Source organism: Thunnus albacares, chromosome 3 (assembly GCF_914725855.1).
Source record: "Thunnus albacares chromosome 3, fThuAlb1.1, whole genome shotgun sequence".
Classification (NCBI taxonomy): domain Eukaryota; kingdom Metazoa; phylum Chordata; class Actinopteri; order Scombriformes; family Scombridae; genus Thunnus; species Thunnus albacares.
The window spans coordinates 13,074,031-13,087,808 of NC_058108.1; the positions used below are offsets into that span (position 1 = coordinate 13,074,031).

The 13,778-nt window shown below is 38.7% G+C and overlaps 1 protein-coding gene across 3 annotated transcripts; it reads right to left on the reverse strand.

Moving 5' to 3' along the window:
- Window positions 1-790: 790 nt before the first annotated feature.
- Window positions 791-12,850, reverse strand: LOC122979221 (zinc finger protein 318-like). Of its 3 annotated transcripts, XM_044346495.1 has the most exons (7): window positions 12,555-12,839; window positions 11,605-12,138; window positions 11,257-11,394; window positions 3,846-5,528; window positions 2,953-3,153; window positions 1,592-1,683; window positions 791-1,105 (listed from the first exon to the last, which is right to left on the reverse strand). In XM_044346495.1, the coding sequence occupies exons 2-6, from the start codon at window positions 12,091-12,093 to the stop codon at window positions 1,627-1,629; spliced, it is 2,568 nt and encodes an 855-aa protein (XP_044202430.1). In that variant the 5' UTR covers window positions 12,094-12,138; window positions 12,555-12,839; the 3' UTR covers window positions 791-1,105; window positions 1,592-1,626. The 3 variants fall into 3 exon arrangements, with proteins under 3 accessions (XP_044202430.1, XP_044202431.1, XP_044202432.1); XM_044346496.1 differs by lacking the exon at window positions 791-1,105 and having other exon boundaries at window positions 1,602-1,685; window positions 2,954-3,153; window positions 12,555-12,844; XM_044346497.1 differs by lacking the exons at window positions 791-1,105; window positions 1,592-1,683; window positions 2,953-3,153 and adding an exon at window positions 3,418-3,483 and having other exon boundaries at window positions 12,555-12,850.
- Window positions 12,851-13,778: the final 928 nt, after the last annotated feature.

Here is a 13,778-nt window from a genome sequence, read left to right on the forward strand (position 1 = left end):
TGTGTGCGACTGACATTATTTTCCAATGCAATCCAAAAAGTAAATGCAGCTACTGCTTATATTTTTTTGGTTAGATTGGTGGTGGCTTTCAAAAGTCGCAGTTGGACTGACATCTGACAGTATATCATCTTTTACTGTTGGTATGAAACAATTATGTTGATTTCTTGTATAGAAACTGCAAAAACAATATGCTATAAGACTTTTAAAGTACATACTGTATACAATTGGTATGTAGTCTGGAAGAGGGACACAACTATATTTGAGAGTTGCATGTAATGTTTAGTGTTTCTGTATGTTAAGAATCAATTTATAGTCAAATTTTTTTTGTATAGCTCAATACCACAAATTTGCCTCAGGGGGCTTTACAGTCTGTACAGCAATACAACATCCTCTGTTCTTAGACCCTTGATTCAAATAAGAGAAAAATCTAATGCTAATGTTAGCATTATGCCTATAAACCTCACAGTATAGCCAAGGTCTTCAGGTACTTAGAAGTTGATTAGTTTTTAAGGTGTTTTGTTATGCACTTAAATGATCTGTCTGTCTTAAAACAGTCAGGTGCCCATATGAACGCTGACAGAAGTTTTCCTCGCTGTAATTATTCATCCTGTTTATACTGTATTAAAAGATCCCCTTCAAATTCACTTTCAATATAAGTGTTTGTACTCAGTTTGGTAACGCCATCAGTGGGTGAGAGTAAAATACCAGGACCTGACCATTTATACAGGCTTAATACTTTATGATTAAAAAAATATATTTTTCATCAACAAACTAAGACAGAGCCAACAAATATATTTTGCTTAATCAAGTTTATACAGTACCAAACGAAGAAGGCTGAATAGAAACAAGAGTTACAAAGTAGTGATATTAACAGAAATGTAGAGCTGAAATGAGTAAAACATTTAATACAAACCAGCAATAACCATTAGTGCACAAAAATGTACTTTTGAAGAAGATATCATTTACTTGTTAGTGTTTAACGATGATTCACTACAAATCTCAAGTGAAATGAGGTGTGAATAATGAATGTTGAATAGGAGGTCCACATGGTCAGTCAGTGCTCACAGCAGGTTCAAAGACAGTCTTACAGATACTCTTCACAGATCTATGGAAAAATTAGAAAAAATTAATAAAGACGTGATCAACTGACAGTTATCATACTGTTCATGAAGGTTTCAATAAAAAAAAAATCAATTTTAATTCATTTTTTAATCATTTTAATTCATTGTTATGGAGATTCAATGGCATTTTATCACAATGCATATTCTTATGCTCTAATATATTTCCTGTTAAACAATAAGTCCGGGTCAGATGTACAGTGATGATCAGTCAAAAGTGTAAATATGATTTCTGTAGTTGGAATTTTTACCCCTAAAAAGTGAAACATAATGTTACCACATGTAATTCATGTTAGATGGGTATTATTTGGGATCCTTGTAAATGTACACACCAGTAAAAAAAAAAAGAAAAGAAAAAACAGTGTTCAAATTTTATTTAAGTGGGTACAGAAATGGTCCCAAAACAAACATTTGTCAAGTTTCCAATTCTCCACTTAAGATGCAGAAACATTATATAACTTCAATGTACTCACACTTAAGGTTCCTTAACTTCACCAGTCTGTCAGGTTCAGGAATTGGCTGGCTGTGTGACTTTTTGCTTCACCATCTGGTTAAAAGCTTCAAGCTAAAAAATAAAGCAGGATGAGATGAAATTACTCACATAAAAGCAATTAATCACTGTTACGTTTTCTAAATGCACCGTTGCCTGGCACTTTACAGATCTCTGCAAGATTTTTGTAGCAGGATCCACGTTTGCCTCAAAACACAAATGGTGATATACAATTACGGATAAATGTGTCACAGTACTTCATAAGAAAAATGTTCATAAATCCCCCATCAGCAAATATTACAAAATCCTTTCAAAATATTCCTGGATCCACAAATAAATAAAACTACTTTTTACGTGGCTCATGGCCAGACTTTCCAGTAAATTAAATTTAAACCTGCAGTGCAGAACCTTTACATATAAATGAACGTCCGTTACATTCAAGCCCTTGCCAAATGAGTTCACAAAATGCTGATTAAGCCTATCACCACCAGATAAATCTCTCTGTATTTCACAGTATATAGTTTTTAAAACTCATGTCGGGCGTGACATTCCCTCTTCTAGACTTTCCAAATGTTATCGGACTGAATGGAACTCTGATACTGAAATGAGTCATTTTGTGGGGGTTGTGTGATGTTCAAACAATTTATACACCGTTTTACAGCTGCAACAGTAGGTTACAGCCAGTATGTACTGGCATACTGGGACAAATCTCAGTGGGTCTTCAAAAAATAAGTTTTTGGGCCAGTGGGCCATCAAAACATATCTGTTTTTACCAGCCCTCTCTGTGTGCCTGTCATTAGAATGCGCATGAGAGCTGCTGTATGCCTGTCAGGTCATATTCAGACCAAATCAAGTGTACAACGCACCGCTGTGGGGTTGTGCGGAGGTGTGTGGGCATGTTTGTGCTTTACAATGTAACCGCTGTGAAACAATCAGAAAATAACATTATATTGATCTGATTCACCAGCTTTCTCCCTCCCACCACTGCCTTTCTTCATTCACTCTCTAGCTCGCTCAACCACAGCTGCTCTCTCTCTCACTCACTGGTGCTCTCAGCTCTCTCTCTCTTTTACTCTCGTCTTGTTTAAAATGATTTGGGAAGCCGACAGAAAAGTCTAATTTTACTTTTAAGTATATTAAATGAAGAGGAATGTCCTCCCCTCATCCTAGTCAGGTCACTGTACTCAGGCAATCACAGCCCTTTACTCTCACTGCCAGAGGGGGGAGACAAAAGTCTCATGCCCCAACTTTAAATCTGTCTTTGAGATATCCTGTTAACAAACATACAAAACCTCCTTAGTGAGGCTATGAGCAGTAAAATGAGATAGATTAGGAGACTCCCACCTTTTTTCTCAGATTTGCCTTTATTTCCTCCTCTGTTGGTTGCGGTTTTTCCTCCTCTGACTTCTCAGCTTCTGAGTCCTCTTTCTTTCTCTGTGGAGTCTCCACCCTCTTCACAGAATCTTCACTCGGTTTTGCTGCCAGTTTTTCCAGTCTTTTTTTCTCTCTTTTCCTTGCCCTCCATTTTCTTCTTTTTCTGGACTTCTGGAACAACCAGTGAGAAATTTGTAGCTATCAAACAAACAAATCTCTCTACAGTACAAATTCTATTATATTCATACTCAACAGCACTTTCCGTCTAAATGAATTCTTTCTTTCCTTTCTAATTTTATTTGCATAAAATGAGGGTTTTTTTTTTAAAAGAATATAGTGTGAGGAAGATAGCCAATAACCTTTCAGTAATATTACCAAATCAAAAAAATGCTCGAGCTGGATTTTTTTTTGGTGTCAGGGTAGTGCAAAGGTCACATTTGTAGTTCCACAGGAGGTTCAGCTGGAACTGATGAGCACCTCATCAAACATGTAACGTCGGAGCTGCAGAAATCATGTGGAGACCACAATAACTACATTTTCCTGCCACCAGTAGATGTTATTGAGGATGTTTATAAAAGGAAAGGAAGACCGTTTCTAGTGTAAACCTTCCCATTGTCACTGTCTATCACCAAGTAAATCTAAAAATGCAAACATGATTATTTTGGGTATATTATGAACATACAATGTGGCCTGAAAATATAAGACACTTCCATCCTATGTTGTAGTGATACTAAACACCTACACTGAAGTCATCAAAGGTGGTAACGCAAACCAAATGACAGTTAACAGGACAGAAACAAAACCTCCTTAGTGACACTATAAGCAGCAAATGCGATGGATTAAGAGACTCCATCAAACTTTACCTTCTTTGTTGGTCGCTGTTTTTCCTCCTCTGACTGCTCGGCTTCTGAGTCCTCTTTCTTACCCTGTGGATCCTCCACCCTCTTCACAGAGTCTTCACTCTGTTTTGCTGCCAGTTTTTGCAGTTTATTTTTCTTTATCTGTTCTTTTTTATTTGCCAACCATTTTTCGTACTTTGCCCTCTTCTTGGTTTGCGTCTTTGTCTGTTTTATACTGATGACCTGGAGGCATCGAAGGCCAGAGGATGATCCAATCTGGCCTTCACTCTTAGACAGGTCTGGATTCACGAGTAAGTTTATGTCTTCAAAAGGATGGTAATGAGTTTCGTACTTCCCTTTCCTCTTACGGCCCTTTGTGAGTTGCTTTAGACAGCTCTGATTGTTTGACTGCTTAGTACTGATGACCTGGAGGCAGCGGAGGCCAGAAGATGATCCAATCTGGCCTTCACTCTTAGACAGGTCTGGATTCCCCAGTAAGTTTATGTCTTCAAAAGGACGGTAATGAGGGTAAACCATGTTAGGTGCCATTACAGGGCCAGGGAAGTGATGGTAGGTGTTCTGTGGATAAGGATGCCCACTGGGATGAAGGGGAGAAGGAATGGCATCCTGAGAATATGTCCAGTAAGAATTTGTGGCACCACTGTAAGAGCCATTGTGGTAGACAGTGTGCTGAGAGTACTGAGCCAAACTGTAATCTGGAAATGCAGAGAAAGCAGGAGGTTGGTGGGAGGGATAAATTTGCGTTTGTGGATATGGATGTTGAAAAGAAGAAGTTTCTTTGAAATGTTTACTGTCTTTGTCCATGTGCCTCTGTGCTTCTTTGCTGTCCTGGCTGCCATCTTGACACGTAACTACATCTCTGTGTCTGTCTCTCGAACGGCTGCGTTCAGACACTCTGCCTCGTTCTCGGCTATGGCTGAGGTCCCTACTGTGGGAGCGTTGATGGCGAGAGGGGCTGGGACTAAAGCATCTAGAGGTTGACCTTGAGGAGGAAGAGGAGGAGGAGGAGGAGGAGGAAGAAGAGGAGGACTTGCTGTAATGTCTGTGGGAGCCCTTTGGCTGACTCTCCTGCTCCTCTCTGCTGTCAGCCTTCTGTCTGCCTTCGTGCTTCTTACCGTACAGCCTCTCCTGAGTCCGGTCTGCTAGTTTGCTCATCTCTTCCACTTCCAGGCTCAACCCAAGAGTTTTAAGAATGTTCTGGAGTTGTTCATGCTGCTCATCTGCCTTTGGTTTTACATTTTCTTCTTTCGTGTTCTTCTTCACTGCTGGGGGAGACTTTGATTGACTACTCGAGCCAAAAAAGCGGTCTCCTCTATCTTTCTTCTCCTCATCAGGCAGTGAGTGGCTCTCATTGTGGGGTTGTTCTCCACTCGGCCGGTCAGTCCTCTGCTCTCCACTGTTAGTCCGAATGCAGCCGGGCAGCGGGGCTCCCCTGTTGGATTGCTGGCTCTCGCTCCTAAAGGGAAGATGTGACTTGCTCTCCACAACAGGACTCTGAATGTTCTGGAGTTCCTCACCTAAAGGAAGGCCCTCACTGTCATCGTTGACAATCTTACTGAGCAAGTCGATGTCCACTCCTTTGTTGAGCACACTGAGGAAGCGCTGAAAGCCCTCGTTGACGCTGCTCTCCTCCTGGGCTGGTGAAGTAACACTTTGGCTGGGAGGAAGCGGTGTGACATCAGGGACCTGGCAGAGGTCAGATATACAGAAATGTCATTTATTGTTAAAAGATTAGCAACCTGACCAGACACCAGGGTTACACCATCATTCTTTTCAGGCTTGTCCGTATTTTAATTATATTTTTCAGGTAGGTTATGATTTGTGTCATTATGATGTACCAGCCTGAGTTGAAAATGTACCATATCCTGACCAGAGGGCAGACACAACATTACATTCAACTTGTCTAATACATGTAAGACACAGGGTTAGTGCTATGAACAGATACAGATGTAGTGCTAAGCTGTTGTCATAAACACTCAGATCCAGAACTCACTACATCCTGTGTGTTAACTGAACTGCTGATGCAAAAAGTGTTGTTTAATTACATCAATTTGCAGTTCTTTATCTGACCAATTTCCGTGTGTGTTGTGCTCCATTTTATTTCCTAATTTTTACTCACAAACCAATCCTGATCCTCTAAACTAGTATTACAAAGCTTTTCCATTGTTTTGTTTTACTCCATTTCCTAGTTAGTTCCTATTGGAGATGCAACGATCCTCTTTTTTTGATTTCGATACCTGAATTTGGATATCTGCCGATACCAATACCCAAGCTCTTTTTAATTTCTACTGTGTGCTGACCCAAAACAACATGCAGACAGAAACTGAGATTAAAAACAAATTAATTTATTATAAGCTATAAGTTAAGAACAGATTTAAAACACAGGTTAAAAGTTTCTTAGACGAAAATAAATTCCTAATTTTTACTCATAAACCAAACCTGACCCTGTGGTCTTCTGGTGGCACAAGATACAGCATGACAGCATAAGAGCTCAGGTATCGGCCAAATAAAACCCCTAAATTCCAGTACTTTAGTTCTCTAAATCAGATTCAAACTGAAAGGAAAATAAACAGGGACAAAAATAGAAAAATGAGGTCAGGATTAAGGAGTGTCATAGAGAGGGAAACTGAAAAAAAAGGGCTACCATTAGCAATCTCTGCTCAGGGGAAAATAGTGATTCTGAAGACAAAGGGGGCTCAACATCTACACTCTGCTCAATTTGTAAAGTGGTGAGTGAATTCATGGCTAAAGGGATGAGCAATTTGAAGTCAGATATGAAAAAAGAACTATAAAAAATTTCAAGCTAGCTTTCAACAGGATATAAGAGCGCAGCTTGATGACCTGACTACCGAAATCAACCAGAAAATACAAGACGCCACTGGCCAAATCAAAGAAACCACCCAACACCTGGGGAAGTGGAGAGAAGCATGGCAGGAACAGAAAAGTGGGATATCGGAGTTAAAGACACTTTAATCTAACTACTCAACAACCAACAAGCACTGCAGGACAAACTGTCAGACCTGGAGGCTCACTCCGGGAACAACATTTGTAAATAAGGAGTCCCAGAAAATGCTGAAGGCATCTCCACGTATCTGTTCGTCGAGGACTTAAGACAGAACAGGAAGACTCTCCCAGTCTATATTAGATTAAAGGTCCCCAAACTGTCAGCTGGTATATCACCGCTTTCAGTTGCGGTTTGGTTCTTGCAGTTTACAACTAAGGAGAAAGTCATGAACACTGCCTGGAAGAAGAAAATTTACGTGCAAGACAAGAGAGTGTATTTTGACCATGACTATGCTGAGGAGGTGCAACAGAAGAGAAAGGAGTACACTCTGATCAAGAAAGTGCTTAAGGAAAACAAAATCCACTTCCAAACTCTGCTAACCAAGATGCATGTACACCTTAACTCTGGTACCACCAACTACAACAACGCCTTCAAAGCAACGGAGGATTTGGCCAAACAAGGCTTTTTGGTGGGTCCCATCTAGGTGAGTAAGACCGTCAGCAGTCGTACAGTAGAAACTTTAGGGATTTCAGAGGATGAACCGAGACAACATGGCAGAGGAGGTCTGACTGTTATTTATTCCCCTTGGTGCCTTGAAAGAGGTCTAACTGTAAGTTGTGCTGCTAAATGACTTCACTTTGTGAAGTTGAGGCCAGGGATATTTTATTAACACTTTTCCTAATATGAAAGAGAGTATGAACTGACAATGGACATTATAAGGTTAAAACAACCTCCATGAAACTCTTTGTTGTAACTATGGGCCGATACAAACAATGCAGACTATGTGCCATAACATCCTTTCGGGGTCTGTAAGTACTCACCTGCTTTTTGTTTATCTTTTGAATTTGTTAACGAGGGGCCCTACTTTGTGGCCAATCCCCCTAACTATCGTTAGAGGAGACAATGATTCCTCTTGGGTGGAAGTCCTGATTGAAACTAACAATTGTATAGTAGTTACTGGTGTCTACTTGCTTTTCTCTATCTAAGCTGTTATTTCAAGAGCCTTAGATGTTACAGGTACAGGAAGGTTGTCTGGGAAAGAGAAATGCCTTTTCAGTATTATAGTATTTTATCCCTAAATGTAAACAGGCTAAACAATCCCATCAAAAGGAGCAAAATGGTTGGCTAGATTGAAAAGGGAGAAAATTAATATAGCATTCCGGCAAGAAACTCTACTGATCTATCTTGTGCTGAACATGGGAAGCTTAAAAAACTGGGTTTCCGTAACACTTTCTTTTCCTCACATAAATCAGGAAAGAAAAGGGGAGTTGCAACATTTATACTGTACCAAATTCAGTCAGTTTCAAAATAATCTCTGAAATAAAGGACAAAGATAGCAGATATGTTCTGGTCAAGGGCAAACTTGAACATAAGGAAGTCACTTTTTAAACATATATGCCCCCCTCCTAGGAAGCAATAAAGCCTTTTTTTAAAGAAGATATTTGATTTAATAGCATCTGAAACATACAGCACTCTTATATGTGCAGGTGATCTAGATATACTACTGAACCCTGCATTATACACAACCAACAAAATAAGGAAAAAGAGGTCTTAATATACTGCAAGACTTGGGCCTAACTGATGTAAGGCAAGACTTACATTTCACTTGTCGTAACATCCATTCAAGAGTTGACTACTTCCTCATGCTCAGTAATGACCAGCACAGAATCAGGGACTGTTGAATAGGTCAGAGGGACCTCTCGGCACTACATTTAAAACTGACCTCTATTAAACAAGAAATGGATAAAATCCACAATGAGGAAGTTGAGAAGAAAATGAGATTTGTGAAACAGAGGTACTATGACGCTGGTCCAAAAGCGGCAAAACTGTTAGCCTGGATGCTCTGCATGCAACAAGCAGTGTTGGAGCCGTTTTTTGAGCATATTTTGGCCATAGTTGATTGGCTGAGACTGATACTAGCCAATGATGTAGTGTACGTGCAGTGCAGCAAGAAGTTGATTGAACTAGGTGCAACACAGGAAAGTGACGCTGCAGAGAAACAGGCTTTCAACTGCACACTTCTAAGTTGTTGATTATCTTTTATTACCATTTGGTGTTTTGATACTTTGAATTAATATAAATGATTTTCCTTAACCTACGTTAGGCCACTTTGATTTGAACTTGACTTAAGGCCACCATAGATACACATTTACATAACATATTCAAACATCCATTCAACTCATCTGTACAATCAGAGACCTACAAGCAAAATCATCTCACGGTAAGAAGATAAAATGTGTTTGTTGGAAGTCTTGTATGGCGTCTGACTGGCTTTATTTGAAAGCAACATAGAAAGCCAGAACAAGCAGAAATCTCAATTTATAAAGTTAGAAACAAATAAAACAACCAACTAGAAGGAATACAGAAATCATTCGAAACATATTACAAATCATTATACACCTTACCAGAGAAAGCTAGTGAACAAAAATTGTACAGTTCTTAAATTCATTAGCGCCCTGCTCTCTTGGCAAAGAGCACAAAGACAAACTCACCTCTGAAATCTCAAATGAGGAAATAGATAAAGCAATTTCAGCCCTTAAGGCAGGTAAATCACCAGGTACTGATGGATATCCACCAGAATGGTACAAGTCGATGAGGGAATCATTGCTCCCACTGCTTAAAACCTGTTTCAGTCACACCATGATGGGAGCCCCCAACATCAAACTCAAACTGGGTTTATAAGAAACAGGCTAACCCATGGTAATATATTAATCCATGTTATTGATTACATTGACAAAGGAAAAAACAGTGCAATCCTTCTTTTGACTCTGTTGGCAGGGAATTCCTATACCAAGTAATGGGTAGATTTGGGTTCAGTAAAGAATTTATACAATGCATAAAGACACTATTAATTAACATATTCATATATCATATTTGGTTCTTTATAACACCAAAGCAAAAATTCAAATTAACTGGGACTCAGCACCCTTGCTAGGATCCTGTGCCTTAACTCAGATGTGTCATTTCTCTCTCTGTATCTTGGGAGATACTCCTGAAGGCTTATGAAAAGGTGATGTCTACCTTCTGAAGATTTTAGGTTGCATGTAAAAAAGCTGTCACCAAATGCTAGCTTCAGAGAAATCCCCCTACTGAGGACCTTTTCACAGGAATTGTCAATTATATACGTTCCATGGAAAAGATGACTTACACCCTTCAATGACAGAGAGACAAGGGGGACTGGAGGAAATGGGAGTGTTACTCACAGGCAATAGATACTGATTAGAGTTTTTTTCTCTCTCTGTCTTACATTAGGCATCAATTCTGAAATCCCTGTGTAATGAACTGTACATGTTTACCTGTCTCTGATGTTTGAGCTCATGTTCTCTGTTCCATATGCTTGTATAATAAACTTAAAATGTTGTTTAAAATAAAAAAAAAATAAAAATAAAAAAAAGAGAAAAAAACTGACCCTATAATCTAGTATCACAAAGCTTTTCCTTAGTTTTTCTCCCCTCCATTTTGTAGTTAGTTCCTATTAAGACATTTTCTGGGCAACTTTCCTTTTAAAGGACAATAACAATATATTTGCAATATGCTTATACTGGCCAAGGTATCGGCCCACCAATTAATCTGTCTAGTATCACACAAAACCTCAACAATGGAGTTACTGAAGCATATTTTTTATGTAGTGGGTAATTTTGAAAACAGCTAACATTGCAATGATAGTATAGTATTTTCTCAAAATGTAAAATATATATATATATATATATATATATATATATATATATATATATATATATATCATTGTTTTATCATGTCTGTCAATCATTGTCCTATCATTTTTCTTGAGTTTTACTAGGTTAATAAAAATGGAATTTTCAAACTAATGTATGCTTTCAGGTATCTGTGACAGATCTTGATATTTAGCATGTATGTCAATGTCTATTTGTGTTTTAACTTGGAACAAGGTGAAATCGTGTTTAACTAAATGGGTGTTTCCAAATAAATTTCATGCCAAATTTGTCCAAAGACATGCAAGTGTGCATGGTTGTCTTTGTATTAACCCTGTAACAACCTTCCAAGGGTGCACCCTGTTTCTCATCCAATGCATGCTTGGGTATAAAAAAATAGATAGATGGATATATTTGATCACTGGTCCAATTTTAGTTTCAACCAACTTAAATGCAAAACACTTATTTGATGTGTCATTTTGTGTATTTTTCTTTATTGGTATAGAAAACACAAAGTTTTACTTACATGATTATAAAATATAATGTGACAGTGATGGCAATTTTCTACAAAGTGTAATAAAACTAATGTAGTTCCAAAATATAGATTTTTAATCATGATGTTACTCAGTTAAAAAAAAAAAAAGTAACTTGTGCTGTACTACACAACAAACCTTTGTATAGCAGCCAAGAAGTGATTTCAAGCTGTAGTGGGTGTTTATTAAACAAATGTATTACAAACCTTGTTGTTTGTTGGCGATACACAGGGGTCACTACACCTCTGCCTCATCAGTGCTTTCACTCTGAGCTTCAGGGGATGATCTTCCAGCAGCACACCACCTTCCCTCACGCTGGATGAGTTTATGCCCTCTTGTGCTGACTGAACCGGTGCAGCAAAAGAGGAAGCAATACAGTATACAGTGTATTGTCGGGAAAACAACTGGCTTCTGCAAGCTGAAAAGCATGTAGTACATTTTGCGTACACTTTAAACATCTTCTATTGGTACAAATATAACAGACTATTTTCTCAAAGTAAGCCAACGGTCTGTACCAACCGACTGATTATCTGATCACTCAGTCTACTACTCACCTTTGTCAGAAAGCTGAGAGAGTGTCGTTGCTGCAAAATTACATTCACTCTGTCTCTAAGCATGGCACTTTTGCAAGTAGCTGACTGTTCATTGTAGGAAAAACCAGGTGACATTGTCTTCTTCACAATTGGTTCAACTGTTTTCAGAGCAATGGCAACTTTCTTGCGCATTATTTTCTCCTCCAGCTCTCTAAGCTCTTTCCTCTTTCTTGCCAGCTCTGGATCCTCCTCATCCATCTCCAGTGATTCTCCATCCGGGTCCTCAACTTCTGACTCCTTATTGTAAAAGTTATGGGAGGGAGGACTGAGTTTCTTCCTTCCCACATTCACTCCCATGCTGCTATGTGCTTCGTCAACTGTGTGTCTCGAGTACTGGCAGTAAGTGTTCCTAGAGGCTCTTTCAGTGCTTTTATTAACACCACTCTGGTGATTTGAGTCCAGACTTCTTGGCAGTCTTTGGAGAGCATCTTCCCAATCAAGTGGATTCATCCTGTAGCCAGCCTCTCTTACAGTTTAGGAAGTCTGTTACAGGCTCTGTGAAGTAGAAACAGTGTGGAGACATGCTTGAGGGTTAATAGGGTTAATAGGCACAGACCTGTGGTAGGAACAATGTTCTTTACTGACAATATGAGATTACCTCCGTAATTAACAGAACATTATGTCTAATGCCTCTTGGACCCAACCAAACCTTAGCTACTTTCAACACGAGTTTTTCATGAACAGACATGAACTTCAGCTTAAATCTTGACTGAGGAAAACCAAAGACTAAAGACTACGACACATCTGACTAACTCAACCTCAACGAAATTGTAACATGGTATAATATTAGTAATTTGTCAAACTGTGGACCTTATGGACATCAACACTGATAAAAGTGACCAAACGTTAAATCCTATTTCACATAAGTTAGCTAAATGAACATTAGCTTGATAGCTGCCGAGACTGTTTACCTATTACAGCTGGTCAAACGACTCCTTCCTCTGACGCATTGCGGGAAGAAATATATTTTTAGGATATTATCAGTCTGACTTCTTGGCTAATCAAATAACAAAATCGAGCTTCAATAAGCTTCAGCAGCAGGTGAGGACCACCGTTAATGATAAAAACATAGCTTGAGCTGCAGAACACAGAGAGCAGACCGCTGTTAGTGCCCCCTGCTGGACGGAGTAAGTTACTGCTTCTTTTTCTTTGTATGCTCAGTAGTGATTTTAAACTTTAAATTAATGATTTTTCCTTTCCCCGACCATAAGCACTTTTATCACTCATATACTTTAAGAGCCCTCTTTGCAAATTTATCTGCTTGTTCATTACCATTACCACCCATATGAGCAGTGACCCAACAGAACTGCATTTCTATACTCATCTTTTGCAGTCTTAAAAGCATAATGCGAATTTATATCATGAGATCTACTCTGACTGTTTGCCTTGATGACAAACCTCTGAGAGCTGCTGCTGAATCTGAGCAAATGGCTGTACATGCTCTATCCACTGAAGGCCAAAAATGATTGCAATGATTTCTGCTGCAAATATTGACATATATATATGACCCCTTTCCTCATCTTTTTAATCAAACCCAAAACGCTACATGGTTTCTTTTGTCTAAGATGTAATGGCAACTCACCAGTTTCTACTAACAGCATTTACTGGAGTTGTTCTTATAGCCCCTAAACATAGTCTTAATGCTCAACCCTGAACCCTGTCTCAAATTGTTTTACTTGCTTTTCCATATACTATACATGCATAATCAATAGTGGATCTTATTAGTATATATTTAACAGTAATAGTGTATCTGCTCCCCAGTCATATTGATCACATACATTCCTCATGGGCTTTAGAGCTTCTTACATTTTGTTTCTGTGTTCTTTTCATCAAAGCATAACCCTAAATATTTGAATTCTGGCACTCTCTCTAAAAGTTGGCCATAGAGAAATAAGTCAATGTTAAGTGGTGTTTTCTTCTGTGTAAACAACATATAATGCTATATAATATATAATGTATCTGTGTATTCATCTATATTACCTCCCATATTTATATTCCTTCCTAATCCTGCACAGTAGTCCTTAAATTCATCCCATTTCGCTTTAAGAAAGCACCATCTACTGTGAGAATTACCTCTACCTATTTTCTGAAAATGCCTTTATATCTAAAGAGCATAAATTTGGGAAGTGATCACT

Excerpts from the sequence above, each read along its gene's own strand:
- LOC122979221 (XM_044346495.1), bottom strand. The coding sequence starts at position 12,093 with ATGAATCCACTTGATTGGGAAGATGCTCTCCAAAGACTGCCAAGAAGT. Across the intron at positions 5,529-11,256 it reads TATCGCCAACAAACAACAAG|GTCCCTGATGTCACACCGCT; the intron begins GTTTGTAATACA and ends GACCTCTGCCAG. Across the intron at positions 1,684-2,952 it reads AGGCAAATCTGAGAAAAAAG|CTTGAAGCTTTTAACCAGAT; the intron begins GTGGGAGTCTCC and ends TTTATTTTTTAG.